Consider the following 19310-nt stretch of genomic DNA (forward strand, 5'->3'; position numbering starts at 1 on the left):
TGTGAGTATTTATGTATGTTTATATAAATGCATTATACATTTGCTTATATATGTACCCTTGGAGAGGATACATAAAAAATGAGGAATGGTGGTTTCTTCTAGGAAGGTGGATTGGGTGGCTGAGAGACATTGGTTTGGAGATATATTGTTTAACCTTTTAAAATGTGAATCAGATGGTTCAAAATGATTAAATAACAGTTAAAAACAAAGAGGTGCGTTAAAGAAACAAAGCCTGCAAAATGAAAACGTCTATCTTTCTGAATAGAAAGCAAGGGTCCATGAAACCTGGAGATGTGTGTGGTTGCAGTGGGGTATGGTGGGCATGCATTAGGAAATCAGTCCACCACACGAGATGGGAGTGTCAGCCAGCAGCTTGGGAACATTGAGTTTAGGAGGTGGTGGGACTCAGCTGGGCTTTTCAGTGAAGGCTTGCATTGTGAGGTCGGCGGGTAGTGTGCCCAGGTAAGCAGCAGAGGAGGCGGGCGGGGGTCTGAGGATAGAGGATTCATGGGAGGCTCTTCCTAAGGACAAGATAATGAATGGTCTGGTGGGGAGCAAGCAGAGGGAGCAGGTAGGAGATGAACACAGAAGGGCCCTGGCAAGCATTCAGGAAATATACATTGAGTAAATGAATGCATGCATGAAAATCATAAAACTTAATGCCCATTTGCACATGAGTATTAAGGGAAGAGGAATAAAGGGTTAGACCAGTCAATCATCCACTCATTATCAAATAATTATAAGCACCCATTGCGGGCCTAGCACTGTCCAACGCACTGGAGAGAGCAGTGACCAAAACGGACCAACACTCTGGCCTTAGGACAGCCGCAACCCGAGTGATGTGGGAGCTCGTCAGACCTAGGCATTAGGATGGTGGGCAGAACACGTTAAATATTCTTCAGGTCACACTTTAAGGGGCTGCGTAATATTCTGCCTTATGGATTTACTATAATCATAACCGCTCTCCAGGGCTTCCCAGGCGGCCCAGCAGTAAAGAATTCACCTGCAATGCAGGAGCCACAGGAAATGTAGCTTCGATCCTTAGGTCTGGAAGATCCCCTGGAGGAGGGCATGGCAGTCCGCTCCAGTATCCTTGCCTGTAAAATTCCACGGACAGAGGAGCCTGGCGGGCTAAGGTCCACAGGGTCACAAAGAGTTGGACACGACTGAAGCGACTTAGCACGTACACACGCTACCATTCTCCAATTTAAAAATATTCTGGTTGTTTCCACTCATTTTCACTATTATAAATGAATCTACAGTGAACCACCTCATGGATAAATCTCAAGAGTATTGTTCTGATTTGTTTCTTTCAGATAAATTTCTAGAAACTGACCCTTTGGGTCAAAGGGCACAAGCATTTTAAAGTATATTAAAACATACTAAGGAATGGGTGCTCCAGACTCTAGACTCATTGAATTTGAGGAGCTGAAATTCAGGAGAAACTGCCAACTGAGCAGCTGGAAATGTGGGCATTGCTCTGGACCGCAAGGTGACAAGAGTTCTAGGAAGAGTCTGTAAAGAACAGGAAGCAAAGACAGGTCCCCTGAGTGGGGGTAAGAAGATGGAAGGTCAGAGAAGAGAGGAAGAGGAGGAAGAAGCCTGGGGTGGAAGGAGGAAGAGGAGAAGGGAGAGGGAACGAGGCAGCAGAGAGAGCAGAAGGGATCCAAGAAGAGGGTTTTCAGAGAAAGTATAGAAGAAGCAGACTCAGAAAGTGAAGTCTGGGGGTACTGGTGACCCTCACAGGAAGACTGCTATGGAAAATTCAGAAGAGGTCTTGGGAGGTATTCAAGCCTGTCCCTGGCATCACTGCTGCTGCTGCTGCTAAGTCACTTCAGTCGTGTCCGACTCTGTGCGACCCCATAGACGGCAGCCCACCAGGCTCCCCCGTCCCTGGGGTTCTCCAGGCAAGAACACTGGAGTGGGTTGCCATTTCCTTCTCCAATGCATGAAAGTGAAAAGTGAAAGTGAAGTCACTCAGTCATATCTGACTCTTCGAGACCCCATGGACTGCAGCCCACCAGGCTCCTCCATCCGTGGGATTTTCCAGGCATCACTGGACACCTGCTAAAATTCAGAATCCCGACATTCCTTCCAGAATCCCCCCAAATCTGCATTTCTAAACAATCACCCCCTTCAAGTAATTCTACCATAGGTGCCCCTCACCCGCAGCACACACATTTGGGAGGTGGTTGATGAAGAAGTAAAGGTGGCCTCTTGTTCACAAAGATTGGAGGTGAATGGAATTCATGGGAACCCTTTGGGGGCAGATGTTTAAGAAGATCTGAAAGGTTTCTGGGTGAAAATGCAGAAGCAGCAGGAGGGGCAGAAATCGACAAGGTTGAAAGAGGAGCTCACAGGAGAGCCAGGCCCTAGAGGAGGGAGCAGGGGGAGGACCAATAGGTCAGTGGGTCAGTGTGCTTCCCAGAGACCAGAGGGAGCGGGTGGAAGACACTGGGGAGCAGTGAGCCTCCGGGCTCTTGATAGGCAGGCTTTGTTTTCTCAGTAAAAGAGAAGCTGAGGTTACCTGCTGAGAACAAATGAGGGTTGAGAAGACCCGAGGAGGTTTGTAAGAGCCTCTGTGGATGCCTTATAGGGAGCTGGCAAGGACAGAGAAGGCTCCTGGGACCACTACCAGCTGCAGAAATAAAACAGACCTTGTACCTATTTGAGGAGATCCCCATTTCTTCGTCCTCCCCTGAGGAACATCTCCATTTTAGCATCTGGCTGTTTCAGTCCTTGGTTAATATTTCTTTTAAAAGAATTTTTAAAAACTTCTTCTGTCAATAAATCACCCTTGTCATCCCTCTGAGATTGCCCAGACTCCCTCCACTGCTCTCCGCCTTCTTTTATATATATCTTAATCTCCTGCGCTATCTTCCCTTCACTCCCAGCCTCTCTTTTTGCTATTTGGTTTTTACAATACTCTCCATCATTTCACGGTTGCCTCTCCCCTTGCAGACCCCCACCTCACCAGGCCCCCAGTTCCCTGACTGCTCCCTGTTCTTGCTGGAAGCCCAGTCTTTGGGAAGCTGCTCCTACACGGCACACTTATATTTTGCTTCCACGTGTAGGTCATAAAAGCAGGACCAGCTACGTAGTTTGCAGGGCCCAGTGCAAAATGAAACTTCGGGGCACTCTCGTTAAAAAATGATCATCAGACCAAGTGCAGGGACCTTCTGAACACCCGGCTGTGTGTGACTGCATGAGTCGCTGGTCCTTGAAGCTAGCTCTATTTGCAACATTTGTTGCATTGATTTATGGTTTATTCACCATTCTCTGAACACTTCCAATTTTGCTTCTGTCATCTCTACATGCCACTTTAACTTGCTTGATTTTGTCCAATGTAGTTAACATGTTTATAGTAACAGAAAAAGACATGCTCTTTTAGCTATTGTTCCTTTTCACCATCTTTTTGTTTTTGCTCGTCTGGAAAAATGGCATGAGACTCCATTCCAGGCCCCATAGGCTTGTAAGTTGATGCTTCGGTGTTTCTACTCTAAGAGCTCCAGAATGCCGTGCCATGAGGTTAAAACGGCATGAGGAGGTGAGTCCCCTAGAGGAGACTTGAGGACAGTAGGTTAAGTTCCCCAGGCATGGATACCATCAAAATCAGCCGGGCAACATGCATGGCTTGGTGAGTGGCTCAGACTAAGCATTCAGTGAGGAATAGCCAGTATTCTCTCGTTGTTGATCTAGGTAAGCTTTCCTCTAGATTCGATGGTTCTCCTCTCCTTCCCTTAAGGCTTGCAGCCCACCCGGTTGCCACCTGGTTGCCTGCTGACAGCCATCATCCCACCGATCTCCCGCCCACCCTGCACCCCAGGGGACAGCCATCGTCCCACCGATCTCCCGCCCACCCTGCACCCCAGGGTCTGGCCACCTACTTGTTGGTCTGCCTCTGGTGCTGGATGACCATGTTTTTCTCGTGGATCGTCTCCAATAGGGCTGTTGCCAGAGATTTCAGATCAGAAATGGACTGTGGAGTAGCTGGGAGACTGCACCCGTGATCCTCAGATAACAGATCCTGAACTAGGAGGGATATAAAATTACAACTCAGTCTTAAACCCTTCTGGAATGATCAAATGCAAACCAGTGTTACTTCTTCCTGGACAACGAAGCTGGGATCAGTTCCTGACTTGTATGTGCTACTGTGTTGTAATTGAAGAATCCACTTCAAGTGTCAAAAGTAAAATGAAATAAAAGTCAGGGTGAGAATTAAACAGAAAGGAGGAGTCCTTGTGGACTTTTGCAACATTTTTTTTTTCACTTTCTTTTTTTTTTTTTAATTTTAGTTTTTTATTTTTTAAATTTTAAAATCTTTAATTCTTACATGCATTCCCAAACATGAACCCCCCTCCCACCTCCCTCCCCATAACATCTCTCTGGGTCATCCCCATGCACCAGCCCCAAGCATGCTGCATCCTGCATCAGACATAGACTGGCGATTCAATTCACATGATAGTATACATGTTAGAATGTCATTCTCCCAAATCATCCCACCCTCTCCCTCTCCCTCTGAGTCCAAAAGTCCGTTATACACATCTGTGTCTCTTTCCCTGTCTTGCATACAGGGTCGTCATTGCCATCTTCCTAAATTCCATATATATGTGTTAGTATACTGTATTGGTGTTTTTCTTTCTGGCTTACTTCACTCTGTATAATCGGCTCCAGTTTCATCCATCTCATCAGAACTGATTCAAATGAATTCTTTTTAACGGCTGAGTAATACTCCATTGTGTATATGTACCACAGCTTTCTTATCCATTCATCTGCTGATGGACATCTAGGTTGTTTCCATGTCCTGGCTATTATAAACAGTGCTGCGATGAACATTGGGGTACATGTGTCTCTTTCAGTTCTGGTTTCCTCAGTGTGTATGCCCAGAAGTGGGATTGCTGGGTCATAAGGTAGTTCTATTTGCAATTTTTTAAGGAATCTCCACACTGTTCTCCATAGTGGCTGTACTAGTTTGCATTCCCACCAACAGTGTAGGAGGGTTCCCTTTTCTCCACACCCTCTCCAGCATTTATTGCTTGCAGATTTTTGGATCGCAGCCATTCTGACTGGTGTGAAGTGGTACCTCATTGTGTTTTTGATTTGCATTTCTCTAATAATGAGTGATGTTGAGCATCTTTTCATGTGTTTGTTAGCCATCCGTATGTCTTCTTTGGAGAAATGTCTATTTAGTTCTTTGGCCCATTTTTTGATTGGGTCGTCTATTTTTCTGGAATTGAGCTGCAGAAGTGACTTTTGCAACATTTTTTTAAAGGTAATAATTTTTTGCATTTGTCTAGTATTTTATACTTCAAAATGATCATACTAATTCATTTGAGACTTCAAATTTTAAAAAGAACCTGGAAAATGTTATTTATTCCCATTTCATAGACAAAAAAGCAAGGTGCTGATGGATTAAAGCCATTAGCTGAAGGTTACCTTCTCTGAGGTCTATTCATTCAGCCACCCTTCTTCACTCTTTCTTGAGTATCTGCCTGTTATAGGCAGCATTACGCTGAGAACTGGGCTGCGTGCATATGCGTGCTTAGATGTGTTCAGCTCTTTGTGACCCCATGGACTGTAGCCTGCCAGGCTCCTCTGTCCATGGAATTCTCCAGGCAAGAATACTGGAGTTGGTAGCCTTTCCCTTCTCCAGGGGATTTTCCCAACCCAGGGATCAAACCCAGGTCTCTCGGATTGCAGGTGGATTCTTTACCAGCTGAGCCACCAGGAAGCCCAAGAATACTGGAGTGGGTAGCCTATGCCTTCTCCAGCAGATCTTCCCCTGGGAATTGAACTGGGGTCTCCTGCATTGCAGGCAGATTCTTTACCAACTGAGCTATCAGGGATTGGAAATTTATTTAATTATGCTGGACATTTATGTTGTTTTCAATTTTTTTTTAATAATTAATGAAGAAGAACTTTCTTGAAGCTAAGTGCTTGCATATGTCTGTAATCATTTCTTATTAGCTCAAAGGGGATTGGTTTAAGGCTTTTTGTAACAGACCGCCAAATGGTTCTCTAGAAAGGTTTGGCTGGCTGACTGCTCTGCCGGTGTGCTTGAGCTTGGCTGGCATTCCCCATAACAGTGACAGGACTGGGTCTCAACATTCAGAGATATTTGGCTATCAAGGGTATACACAGCTGTACTTAGATGGGCTACTCCACATTTCTATAGAGTACTCTAGTTTTCTTTTTAAAAAATAATTCTAGGGTGTCCTTTTCTAGTTGAGGGGGAAAAAAAGGAGTTGCTTAGGCAGGCTGGATTCAGCACATTTTTTTTTTTTAATTCACCATAGCTCTTATGAGGACTACCACGTGATCCTTGCTGGTCTGCATTGCCAACAGCCCAGAACAGGCCAGCCCAGCATGGTCCACTTGAGGCTCACATTTAAAACTGAATCCCCAAATATTAAGTGTCAGAAGCAAGCGCTCTGCTATTTATTCCCCTGACTGTTCATGGAAGATCATTATTTTTCATCGGAATCGACAAGAAGGAGGAACAAGATTGCAATCAATAAAAACTTCTTTGAAAAAAGGCATGCGTGCCATGATAAAATGATTTCAGTAGCCAGGAGACATTTCTAGTCTGATCTCAGAGGCCACAGAAAGGAGAAATACAATGAGGATGGAACAGACGCTTGGGGATGCTGACCTGGTGATTACAGAAGGGAAAACAATCCAGAAAGGAGAGTACAGTTAGATGAATAGATGCAAATGGGGTTCGTTATTGGAGAAACCTTTAATGCAGCAGCTCTCCAAGCAGGGTACCCAAACCAGCATTGCATCAGCTGGGAACTTTTTAGAAATGCACACCTTCTGGGCTTACCCTAGGCCCACTAAATCGGAAACTCTCAGGCGAGGCCCTGTAATCTGTGTTTTAATAAGCCCTCCACGCAATGATGATGCAGAGGGAGGTTTGGGGGTGACCACTCTAAGGATTGGGCTTCCCAAGTGGTGCTGGTGATAAAGAATCCACCTGCCGATGACGACCCTGTATGCAAGACAGGGAAAGAGACACAGATGTGTATAACGGACTTTTGGACTCAGAGGGAGAGGGAGAGGGTGGGATGATTTGGGAGAATGCCATTCTAACATGTATACTATCATGTGAATTGAATCGCCAGTCTATGTCTGACGCAGGGTGCAGCATGCTTGGGGCTGGTGCATGGGGATGACCCAGAAAGATGTTATGGGGAGGGAGGTGGGAGGGGGGTTCATGTTTGGGAATGCATGTAAGAATTAAAGATTTTAAAATTTAAAAAAAAAAATAAATAAAATAAAATGTTAAAAAAAAAAAAAAAGAATCCACCTGCCAATACAGGAGATGTAAGAGACACAGGTTTGAGCTACGGGTCGGGGGGATCCCCTGAAGGGGGGCATGGCAGTATTCTTACCTGGAGAATCAACAGGGACAGAAAGAGCCTGGTGGTCTATAGTCCATGGGGTCACACTGAGTCGGACACGACTGAAGTAACTTAGTATGCACGCATGCACGCTCTAAGGATCACTTTGGTTCCTAATTCACAAACTGAGATGTGGACCCACAGCACCAGCATTCTGTGATCATACATGGTTCCTCCCAGAAAATGACCCCTACCTTGCTTTGCAGACAGGACTCCAGTCAGAGCACTGCTGCTGGATTTGTTCTGGCCTTTTGAGTTTTTCCGTCTCTCAAGAGCATTCTAAGCAGCATTGGGAGAAAACAAAAACCTCTGTCAGAAAAGCCAATAAAGGAAAAATACCTAATGCTGGTAGCTACATCCTCCCCTCCAGCACACAAGAACTCTTTGCAAACTCTAAATGCTGGCCTGACTTTCAAAATTCAGAGTCCTTGCCAAAGAGTTCTGATTTTTACGGACCCGGTAAAGAGTTTTTTTTTCAGTTGGTGCCCAGCATAATTACAGCAATTACATCCTCCTATATATAGAAGATACTCAATGCATATGCGTTAAATTAAATCAAATCTGAAACAAGAACTTAGTCTAATGTGTGAAGTCACTAGTTATGGAAACCCCTTCCAAACAGACATGAGATAGAGGCTGGGTTTAACTTTCGTGGAAGAACTGAATAAATGTTGTGAAGTGAATGCATACACACATTTTTTAAATTATGTATTAATTATACAATGTTAAGAGCTATGTGTATATATAGATGGATATAAACTCAAGCCTGGCCCCCACAGAATGGAAAAGGAAGGACAGCATAGAGACTTCCGAGAAAAAAGCAAACGTCAAAAGTCAGGAAAATGAGCCGGCTCTCCCCAGCATCTAGACGGCTATAAAACTTCACCCTCAGGAAGAGAAGTCAATTTACTTTCAAAGCAGAGAAACCCAGGAGATTTTGCTAATTATAACACTTACAACTAACATCTGCAGAAACAGATATTATCTAACTAATGGCGCTGGAATTAGACTAAATAACAGTGGGGAGAATTTAAACATCCTGTCCTTTCAGTATGACGTGAACATTATCGTGTAGATTGTGATTTCCCAATCTTTGTTTCTTCATCGCTCAGAAATCATTTTCTTATGGATGATTAGGAGACAAAGAGCATCTGATATCAAAGCACCGTACAGAAAAGCTGGAGAGGAAATTCAATTTAATATAGACCGAGGCTGTAAAGTGGTCGCATCCAGATTCTGGTGGTCTCAGTGTGCCCTGTCCAGGTAACAGAAGGAGCTCTTGCAAAACCTGTTTTTGTTGTGTTTGCTGTTTGGGGGCTCAATTCTCACTGGTTCCCCAGTTTAAGCATTCTTATTGAACTACCTGGAGGGCAGGCAGGCACTAGAATATCTTTGGCACAGAAAAGAGAATTAAAATAGAATGGCATTGAGATGTACAGTGGTGAATCATCATCGTCACTGTCATAATTTTCTACCTTGTATTTGGCAATATTAGATTTCAAGAGGTTGACCTCTTCGTGAAGTTGCTTTAATCTCTCTTGAAGGTACCTGGAAAAGAATGCATACAACTAGAAAGAGTTTGCGAGCAAAATAAAAATCATACACTCAAACATAAGGTGGAAGAAAGGAAAACCACACCCCTGAGCAACCACCTTTTACATATAGTGCCTTCCCACCACCCAAAGAGGTAAAGAGCATCTTGGTGACCTCTTCTTAAATGGATGTGATGAAGGTCAAATATTCCCAAGTCACCTAAACCTCACTTCAGAACAACCCTCAGCAGAGATCCCCTAAGGGGTATCAACACAGTTTTCAAATAATTCTCATTAAGATGATTCCACTGGGAAGCAAAGCAGGAAGAGGCGACACCAGACACGCTGTTAAGTTAGTCACATACAGACACGGAAATTTGCCTCCAGGAAAAGGAACAGCTAAGGGAATTCCTCAATTTATTTTCTTGTTCTTTTCTGTCTTCTTGATAGCAATAATAAGCAGCTTTCACTGTTCCCTACCCTTCTCACCCAACCGGAGAAGGCAGGGAAAGACTGCACGTATGTAGCTTGTAAGCATTTGGTTGTTCTTTTCTTACTGTTACAACTAATGGGCGACATTAATATCATTGCTTTAGAGTTGGGACTTTCCTTTCACTGTAAGGCAATTTTATCAAATGTAAATAGGGCTGCAAATAATTCCCAGCCTGCAGGCAAGTGGAGGGCCAGCACCCTATGACCACAGGCCAGGGCCTGGGCACTTGCCTGTTCTCCATACACAAGGCGTCCACATCAATGATACGGTTCTCATGGCCACTCAAGATGTGGTTCAGCTCCTGGTTGAGCCTCTCGACTTTGTCCTGGTACGAAGACCGCTCTTCTTTAACATCCTGAAGCTCATCCACAGAAGCCTGTAGGTCATGCTCCAGAGACTCAATCTGAAACCAAAGGAAGCGCCCTTACTTAAGGAGTTCTGCAGACACTGGCTTTAGGGTTAGACAGGGAATCTTCTATTTTGCTGACTGACTTTTAGAGAGCTTATTAATGCCAGCCACCTTCTATAAAACCATAAGTGCCACACATTGGCCTATGATGAAAGCTAAAAACAAGGAGATGACTTCTAGCCAGTCACTTACTATATCCAAGAGGAGACAGACGTGGCAGCTTGGAAGCACAGAACTTGCTTACTAACTGCAGCCTGCCCTAAAGCCAGAGGCTCGGAGAGGGCAAATCCAGACACTGGTAACAACAGCCAGTGTCTTACAACTACGTACTTTTTTAAACCACTCTAGACCCAGAAATCTTGTTCTGTTCTTCAAAATCACTTAATCAGAGAAGAAAAACAAAGTCGAGGCTCTCTAAGCTGCTCCCTAACTAGGGCTCGGTACCCGTTGAGATTTAGACTAAAAAGCATCACTCAGTATTTCAGCTGAAACTTGCAAATTAAGGCCAGTTTGTCATGTTTGTTCGCTCCCTGTCTGTCCTGGGTATGGGGGATGTTTCTTGCTATGTTCAGAACAATGACACCCAAAGTAAGACAGCAGATCTGCTCGAGGCCTAAAACAGAAGAGACTGCTTAAGAACTTAGCAGAGAATGGAGGGAGTAAATGCATTCCAACTATATCCTTCATCCTCCTCTGACCACATCCCAGACACCCCACATTCTCGGAGAAACAGGGCACAGTCTACTCTTCTCTGTGTCGTGCCCAGCTATGCGAACACACCCCCCACTCTTTTTTTTTTCAGGTTTTAATTTTTTTAATTTTAAAATCTTTAATTCTTACATGTGTTCCCAAACATGCACCCCCCTCCCACCTCCCTCCCCATAGCATCTCTGGGGGTCATCCCCATGCACCAGCCCCAAGCATGCTGTATCCTGCGTCAGACATAGACTGGCGATTCAATTCTTACATGATAGTATACATGTTAGAATGCCATTCTCCCAAATCATCCCACCCTCTCCCTCTCCCTCTCCCTCTGAGTCCAAAAGTCCGCTATACACAGCTGTATCTTTTTTCCTGTCTTGCATACAGGGTCGTCTTTGCCATCTTTCTAAATTCCATATATATGTGTTAGTATACTGTATTGGTGTTTTTCTTTCTGGCTTACTTCACTCTGTATAATCGGCTCCAGTTTCATCCATCTCACACCCCCCACTCTTAACAGATGTTGACGATAACCTGTTCCTTTGCTCTCTCCAGCTGCTGAACCAAATCTTCACGCTCATGGGCTGCAAAGTGCCGCACGCCAATTTCTTCATCTCCCAGCCTCTGTTTGGCAATTGTCATCCTCAACAGCTGCATTTTCCATTGGTAGAAAAAGAAGAGGGAGAGAGAAAGAGAGTTAAAATGAATTGATCTAAACAAAACCCCAAGCCTACTTAGGCAGAAAGTGTTGGAAGAAATGATTTTTCAAGAAATACTGGGGGAAGGCACAAGACAAAGAAATTTCTTACCAATATCATTAATTCAATTTAAAAAATTCATATTGTATTCTGTACAGGCATGCCTAAACACACATGTCCACGCATTCACCTATAAGGCTAATGGGAACACAGGGCTAGGCATCTGAAGATGGATGCCCTGTGTAGCCCTACCACAATGAGGGAAAAATCTCTGGGTCTCTTTTAAACTTAGCAAAGTGTAAAAAAATGATAACACCATGTTGCAAAGAATCTGCTAAGACAGGCAATCTCCCACATTCTCGACATTTAGGCTATGACATATTTGGGGTCCTTATTTGAAAACTAGTCAGCTGAACTGCACAAATATTTATTGTGCGACTACTGTGAGCAAAAGCATCATGAGGATCAGCAATGTTACGGGCAGGTGGAACGGCTTGTACAAAGGCCTAGCATAGGATACACAGCACTTAGTATACAGACGGCCATGTTTGATGGAATTCTCATTTCAAAACTCAAGGATTTTGCCCTTGTATACCTGCATAAAGCAAATTTACTTGTAGCCTTGGAATCAGCTTTCATGCTGCTTTTGCATGGGCGGATGCTTGCATGCTCAGTCACTAAGTCATGTCTGACTCTTTGTGACCCCATGGGCTATAGCCCACTAGACTCCTCTGTCCATGGGATTTTCCAGGCAAGAATACTGGAGCGGGTTGCCATTTTCTCCTCCAGGGGATCTTCCCAATCCAGGAATCGAACCCGTATCTCTTGCATTGGCAGGCATATTCTTTACCTCTGAGCCACCTGGAAAGCCCTTGTAGGTAGATACAGGCAGACAAATGCAGAGTTGCAAACAATGGGAAGTGTCCCACAGCAAAGTTCCCAGGGAAGATCATTATGCCTTCTTGTTTCAGCTCATATTATAAACAAGTGTGTGCCTTTTCATGGTCCCATTTGTGCCCCTTTTCTTCCCTCACATTTTTGTAATTTCTCTCACTGTTTTGCTGTTTAAGAAGGCCCCCTGAGCTGTGCTGGAGTGTTGTTTAGTGTTTCTGAGCACAAGAGGTCATGATGTGCCTTACAGGGAATATCTGTGTGTTAGATAAGTTTCATCCAGGCATGAGTTACAGTGCTATTGGCTGTGACTTCAATGATAAAGAATGAACAATATAAGTTAAATAAAGTTACTTTAAACAGAAACGTGTAAAACATATATTGATCAGGTGACAAAAGTGTTGTGATGAGAGGCTCAGAGGAACCTAATCTGCTATTTCCTCTAGGAACAATGGTTCCGTATTCCCTAAATCAGTGTTTGCAGTGATTTTAGAGGCTGTAACTACAGCAAGTGTCAAGCATTGGCTATACTGCAGGGAGAATGGAGTTTATGTCAGAACTGGTTAATTCACCTGAAAGCTGATAACGTGAAAACACAAATTCTTGACTCAGGACTTTTAGGACCCCAAGTGAGTGAAAGACAAATAGCTAACCAAATAAGAAACACTTTCAGATCAAAAAGTCTAGAAACAGGAAGGCCCGTGCCTTTTTTTTTTTTTTTTTTTGGCATGAGGCAACCGGCATGCCACATGGCTTTGAAAGCAGGGTGCTTTTCCTTGTATGTGAAAAGCCAGATTGACAGCCTGAACTTTAAGTAATAAAACACCACTGTGGTTTCCCATTCACAGTACGCTTCGCCGAACACTTAATTTAGAATCACACAATTATGTTTGCTTAATGCCAATTAATTATTAAACATGTTTATTGAGGTCTGACAGCCATAGAAGAGAGTCATCTTTTATATACTGGATGCCTGTTAAGCTTCAATAAACATGTTAACAATCATTTGGTGTTTAATGTGCATACAATATCAGCTATTATATCTCAGGGCTGGGCTGGATGAAACACTTATTTTTAAGAAGTGAGGCCTGAGATGGTGATAGCTGGATCACTGGTTAGGTCTGACACTCAACATTCAATTGGCTGAAGGGGCCCAAAGGGGCCACGAGAGCAGGGACAGAAGCCCCAGGGAGACTGCTCTTGTCTTCCCAGCTAATAGCTCACAGGTTCTGGAGTCTGCCTGCCTGGGGGCTATCGTCCTGGGGCCAAGTATGAGAGCTGTGCAACCTCAGGCTTATGCCTAAACTTCTCTTAGTATCTTTTACTGTAAGAGTACGACAGCAACAGTACAGCTTTTTACTCTCCAGGGTGCCTGTAACTGTCGGACCCAGAGTAGGCTGCACCCAAATATGCCTCAATGGCATATTGATTATTTTGAATTAAAGTTACTTAAGAAATGGCCAAGAGGGACACTTGCCCCTTAACCAGAGGGACTCTGACCCTCCTTTCTGTCACCCTGAGAGCAGGAAAAGATCTCTCTCATGCGGAATGGACTTGTAGACACAGAGGGGGAAGGAGAGGGTGGGATGAACTGAGAGAGTAGCGTGGTCATACGTACCACCATGCGTGAGACAGCAAGTGGCAAGTGGCTGTACAGCACCGGAAATGGGAAGCGGCTGTACAGCACCGGGAATGCAGCCCGGTGCTCCGTGATGACCCAGAGCAGCAGCATGGGATGGGGTGGGAGCGAGGAGCAGGAGGAAGGGGATACACATATAGCTGATTCATACTGTTGAATAGCACAAAAGAATACAACATTGTAAAGCAATTATGTTGTTGTTGTTGTGTTGTATCATTGCTGTTTAGTTGCTCAGTTGTGTCTGACTCTTTTGCAGCCCCGTGGACTGTAGCATGCCAGGCTCCTCTGCCCACAGAATTCTCCAGGCAAGCATACTGGAGTGGGTTTGCCAGGCACTCCTCTAGGGGAATCTTCCCAACCCCGGGATCAAACCCATATCTCCTGCTTGGCAGGTGGATTCTTTACCACTGAGCCACCTGGGAAGCCCAAAGCAATTATATTCTGATTAAAAAATAAATTTAAAAAATCTCTCATATGAAAAGTGTACTCCCCGCATCTAAAGGTAGGACACCCTTACTGTCAGATAGGGAATTCAGGCAAGAAACCAAAATCTAAACAAACGCTGTTACTGCTCTTATTTACTACCCCAAGTCAAAACTCAGTGTATATTTTTCACTAGTTGGGCACCCAAAACCTAAGGTTCTCTCTCCTGTCAATTCCTCCCAAATATATTATTTCTTTATCTAAAAGTATAAAAGTTATCTGCTTTGGTCACTTCTTAGATCCCATGTCTGAGAGACCAGCATGAATTTCAAATATGTCTCTTTTTCTCCTGCTAATCTGTCTTGTGTCCAACCACAAGACATCAAGACGGGTGGAGGGGGCAATTTCCCCTCCCCAACACTGAGCATGAAGTCGCATGAAGTCAAAGAATGAAGTTGTATTAAATGAGAATTTAACTTAGGGCAATTCAAATTCAGGTGTCCAGTTTCTGAAAAGCTGAGGGGGGAAACCAAGGGGAAGAAGAACAAGATGAAGAAAAGCGGATGGGAGAGCAATCATAATTTTAAAAAGTGGTGGCTCCCCCCATCCCTACTTTCAGTGTCCTAGACTGAGGGCAAGGTGAGAGACTGACGATGCATTTAGGCAGAATCCTACTGTTCATGTTTATAAGTAAGGCTGCGGTTCAGGAGCTTGCGTGGCCATGTGCCTGAACACTGTGGGCAGCTTAAGGGAACTTCAAGGCGGATTTCAGCCAGACCCAAGTTTTTGCCTCTTACATGCTGACTTTAGAACCTAGCCCCACGTAAGAGAAGGTATTTCTCTACCATACTTAGCCCAGCCCCAGAACGTAAAGAGTACTCGATCAACATTAGCTGCTATTACAGTCACGCCTGTGACCACTGGTGTCCCCCTCCACGTGAGGTTCCCCACACATACACCCACTGGGAAAGTCCCAATTTTCTTCCAAGCTGGAGGAAAGCGAGCTGCTGAGCCAACATTATCTGTAGACCGCAGGCAATGGGGTTGATTTCCCTCCTTGGAAGCTGTTAGGAAGCAACTGCTCAGAGCACTTAATTTCCTCCAATGGGACTATCAAAACTGCACAGCCAGCCTCCCTGTGCCAACGCTCGGAGTGGACCAGTGCCCTGAGAGGCGCGTGCATGGCCATCAGGAGACATGTCCGTTTGCTGATTTAGATGGAAAATGCTTATGAATGAATTACGGGTGTGAGTCGTCCGCTTATGGATGAGGTGCAGCTGCAGCTGAGATGTGGCCGAGGGACAAGACTGCAAAGCGATGTGGCGAACGGCTCTTGGGTGCCCTGACGACAGAGTCTGACTCCTCTGCCAAAGCCCTGCTCAAACTCTGGTGCCGTCAAGGCCCCCCAGTCAGAATGACTCACTTCCTCCTTGATCTCTTCTCTGGCTTCATCCCTCAGAGCCCTCAACAGCCTCTCCTTCGTCTTATTTTCATTTGCCTGAATCCATTTTCCCCAGCTCACCAATGAGTCATCACCGACTCAATGGACACGAGTTTGAGCAAACTCTGGGAGATAGTGAAGGATGGAGGCCTGGTGGGCTGCAGTTATGGGGTCGCAAAGAGTCAGACACGACCCAGAAACTGAGCAACAACAATTTTCCCCAGTAGCCGGAGGCAGGAGCAGCTATCATTCTCCTGGTGTTACCTGTGTTCAGCTCCCGCATCTGCTCATTCTAGTCATGTGTCCTCAGCTGTCACCTAACCTTCACGGAGCCCTGGGTGACATCAGATTTTTTGAAAGTGGGGACTGTCTTAGTTCGTTCAAACTGCTATAACAGACTGCCATACACTGTGTGGCTTATAACTATAAACATCTCTCATAATTCTAGAGGCTGGGAAGTCCAAGATGAAAACGCTAGCATATTGGGTGTTTCCCGCTCCATAGAGGGCTGTCCTTTGGCTGTGTCCTCACATGGTGGAAGGGCTGAGAGAGCTCTCTAGGGTCCCTTTTGCAAAGGCACTAACCCCGTGGATGAGGGCTCCACCCTCATGACTTAATCATCTCCCAAAGGCCAAACCTAAAAATATCACCATGTTGGGGGCTAGGCTTCAACATACGAATTATGTGGCGGGGGGAGGATACAGCTTATAGTATTCCACCCTTGATCACCCCCAAATTCATGTTCTTCTCACATGCAAAATACATTTATTGTATCCCAACACCTCCCAAAGAATTAACTGATTCCAGCATCAACTCTAGAGTCTGAAGTCCAAAGCTTCATCTAAACCTCACCTTGTTTAAATCACCCATGAGTGAGATTGGACGTGAGATACATCCTGAGGCCAACTCCTTTCCAGCTGTGAAATGGAGAGACCTAGCAAGTTACGTGCTCCCAAAATACAATGGTGGGACATGGGCAGGAGAGACACTACCATTCCAACAGGAGGAAACAGGAAAGAGGAAAGGGTGATAGGTCTCAAGTAAGCCCCAAACCTAACAGAGCAAACAACATTAAATTGTAAGGCTCAGGACTAATCCTCTTTGGATGGATGCTCTACCTTCCAGGCCCACTGGTAACATCGCCCCCAAGGCTTGGCAGGATGGTTCTGCCAGCGCCCTGTAGCTCTCCTGGGCTGGGATCTTCAGCCTTGGGGTTCTGGAAGGCCCCCTCTTTTCTAATCCAAGTGGAGGCAACTGTCCCCCAGAGCCATGCACTCCAGGCTTGTGGCAGGAGTGACAGCCTTGCTGGTCTCTGAATCACCTTCCATGTCATTCTTCTCTTGTCCTGAAAAATAGTGCCCAGCCTCTTACTAACACTAATTAGTATTAACCTCCTTATCAAAGGGTTGTTTGGCCAACACCCTTAGTATTCTCATTTTTTTGCAATATAGACAGGCTGAGAATTTTCCAAATCTTTAAATTCCGATTCCTTTTTGCTGAACAATTCCAGCTTCAAATCATCTCTTTTCTCACATTTTATAAGCAGTTAGGAGAAACCAGACTACTTCTTCAACACTCTCCTTAGACATTTTCTCAAATATCCGACTTCATTATCTACAAGTTTTACCTTCTATAAAGCAACAGGACCTAATCACAATTCAACCAAGTTTCCCTGGTGGCTCAGATGGTAAAGAATCTGCCTGCAATGCAGGAGACCCAGGTTCAATCCCTGGGTCAGGAAGATCCCCTGGATAAGGGAATGGCTACCCACTATTCTCCAGGTACTCTTGACTAGAGAATCCTATGGACAGAGGAGCCTGGTGTTCACAGCTCACAAAGATTTGGACACGACTGGGTGACTAACACACAAGAAGGATGGCCTTTTCCCAGCATCCAATAATGTGTTCCTCATTTGCATGTAAGACCTCATCGGGATGGCTTTTACCGTCCATATTTCTACCAATCTGTTCAGGATTACTTAAGTATCTCCACTAAGACTGATGCTTTCTCTAAAGCTCCTTCTCTCTCTTCTCTTCTGTCCTCACCAGAATTGCCCCTACTTCACAGCAATGCTGTGAAGGATAATAGGCGTTTTCTAGCAGGAGCCTCAAAATTCTTGCAACCTTTCTACCCACCACCCAGTTCCAAAGCTGCTTCCACACTGTTATAGCAGCAGCCCACTTCTCAGAACCAATTCCTGTCTCAGTCTATTTAGGCTGCTATAACCGAATACTATGGACGGAGTAGCTGATAAACAGCAAACATTTGTTTCTCACAGTTGGAGGCTAGCAAATCCAAGATCAAAGCCCCGGTAGATCTTTTGTCTAATGAGGGCCCACTTCCTGGTTCATAGTCAGCTGTCTTCTCACTATGTCCTCACTTGGCCAAGGGGGCAAAAGAGCTCCCTGGGGTTTCTTTTATGAGGGCACTAATTCCATTCACATCAGCTCTGCCACCCTGAATCACCCAAGTCACCTAATCACCCAAAGGCCCCAGCACCTAATACCATCTCATTTCGGACTGGGTTCCAACAAACAAATTTTGGTGGGGGACATATTCCATAGTGAGTCCATAGTGAGGGCAAGAGCTATCTTGTAGACAGGACAGTTAAGTATGGCTGCCCAGCCTGTGCACTGCACAACTCCAACTCTGGGGTCTCCATCCTCGCAGTGCAAAGATACAATGCAATGATCATTCTCTGAAGAGCTTTGAAAGTGCAATCTCCAGTTGTAGCTGGTATGGCTATAATTCTAATCCAATGACTCTCTATTTTCCAGAATTACTGGGAGGACTAGATGAAAAAATTAACAGGAAATAGATGTGAGCCCTTCCTCACCCTGTTCCTTGCATACTTCTGCAAATAGCATGCCTAGGGAGAGGTCAGCACCAAAAGTCATTTATTAAACATTCAGCTGCCGGTGTTGTGCTGAGTGACTTAAAAAACAAGTTCCTGCCTATCTTGTCTTTATCTATTGGTTTTTTCCACATCCTCTCCAATTGCCCCCTGACCTTTTGAAATACTCTTGATAAAATTAGACACAAGAGCTTTAAATGGCTCCAAGGAGGCAATTCTATTGTGTATACCAAAGTTCAAATTCTTAGACCTATATGACAAATCCAGTTCTAACTTTAAACAAAAGAATTTGTCACTTAAAGAACAATGAAAAAGCACAATGCAGCAGTTTTCACTGTTTTCCTCCCAGGCTCTGGAGATCACCAGGCCCACACTCATTAGTGCGCATCAATGTTTCCCAGTTAATGAGCACCCAGTTTGGGCCAAACAACATGCTGGAAGCTTTCTTTACACACAGTAGCTCCAGTGACTTCACTGCAATGGAATACATTTGGAATAAATCGTAAAGCCCTTCTGAGAGCTGATGATGCATGAACTGCCCCCACTCGCTTCTCGACCCCAACTCTAACCACCTCTCTTGTTCGCCAGCCTGGTTGGCTTCCCTTCAGCCCCTGCTTCTGCCCACCTCTGGGCCTCGGCACTTGCTCTCCCCACAGGTCTGTGCAGAACCCACGTCTTCTGTCTCTTTCAGGTCACAGATGGAATGTCACCTCCTCTAGGAGGTCTTCCCTGAACACCATTGCTGAAGCGTTCACCTTCAAGTGCCCCAGTGCCTTCACTGTGCTTCCAGAAATCAACTCGCTCATCTGCTTATCCCTCCCGCTG

At 45.0% G+C, this 19310-nt stretch overlaps 1 protein-coding gene across 1 annotated transcript in view; it reads right to left on the bottom strand.

Moving 5' to 3' along the window:
- Positions 1-19310, bottom strand: part of CCDC149 (coiled-coil domain containing 149) — a 116712-nt gene that overhangs the window by 23119 nt on the left and 74283 nt on the right. The window contains exons 5-9 of the mRNA XM_069592997.1: positions 11074-11190; positions 9659-9831; positions 8879-8951; positions 7598-7682; positions 3888-4032 (exon numbers count right to left, since the gene is read on the bottom strand). Of these exons, the coding sequence (XP_069449098.1) occupies positions 3888-4032; positions 7598-7682; positions 8879-8951; positions 9659-9831; positions 11074-11190 (593 nt within the window). The remainder of the gene's footprint in view (positions 1-3887; positions 4033-7597; positions 7683-8878; positions 8952-9658; positions 9832-11073; positions 11191-19310) is intronic.

Source organism: Ovis canadensis, chromosome 6 (assembly GCF_042477335.2).
Source record: "Ovis canadensis isolate MfBH-ARS-UI-01 breed Bighorn chromosome 6, ARS-UI_OviCan_v2, whole genome shotgun sequence".
Classification (NCBI taxonomy): Eukaryota; Metazoa; Chordata; class Mammalia; order Artiodactyla; family Bovidae; genus Ovis; species Ovis canadensis.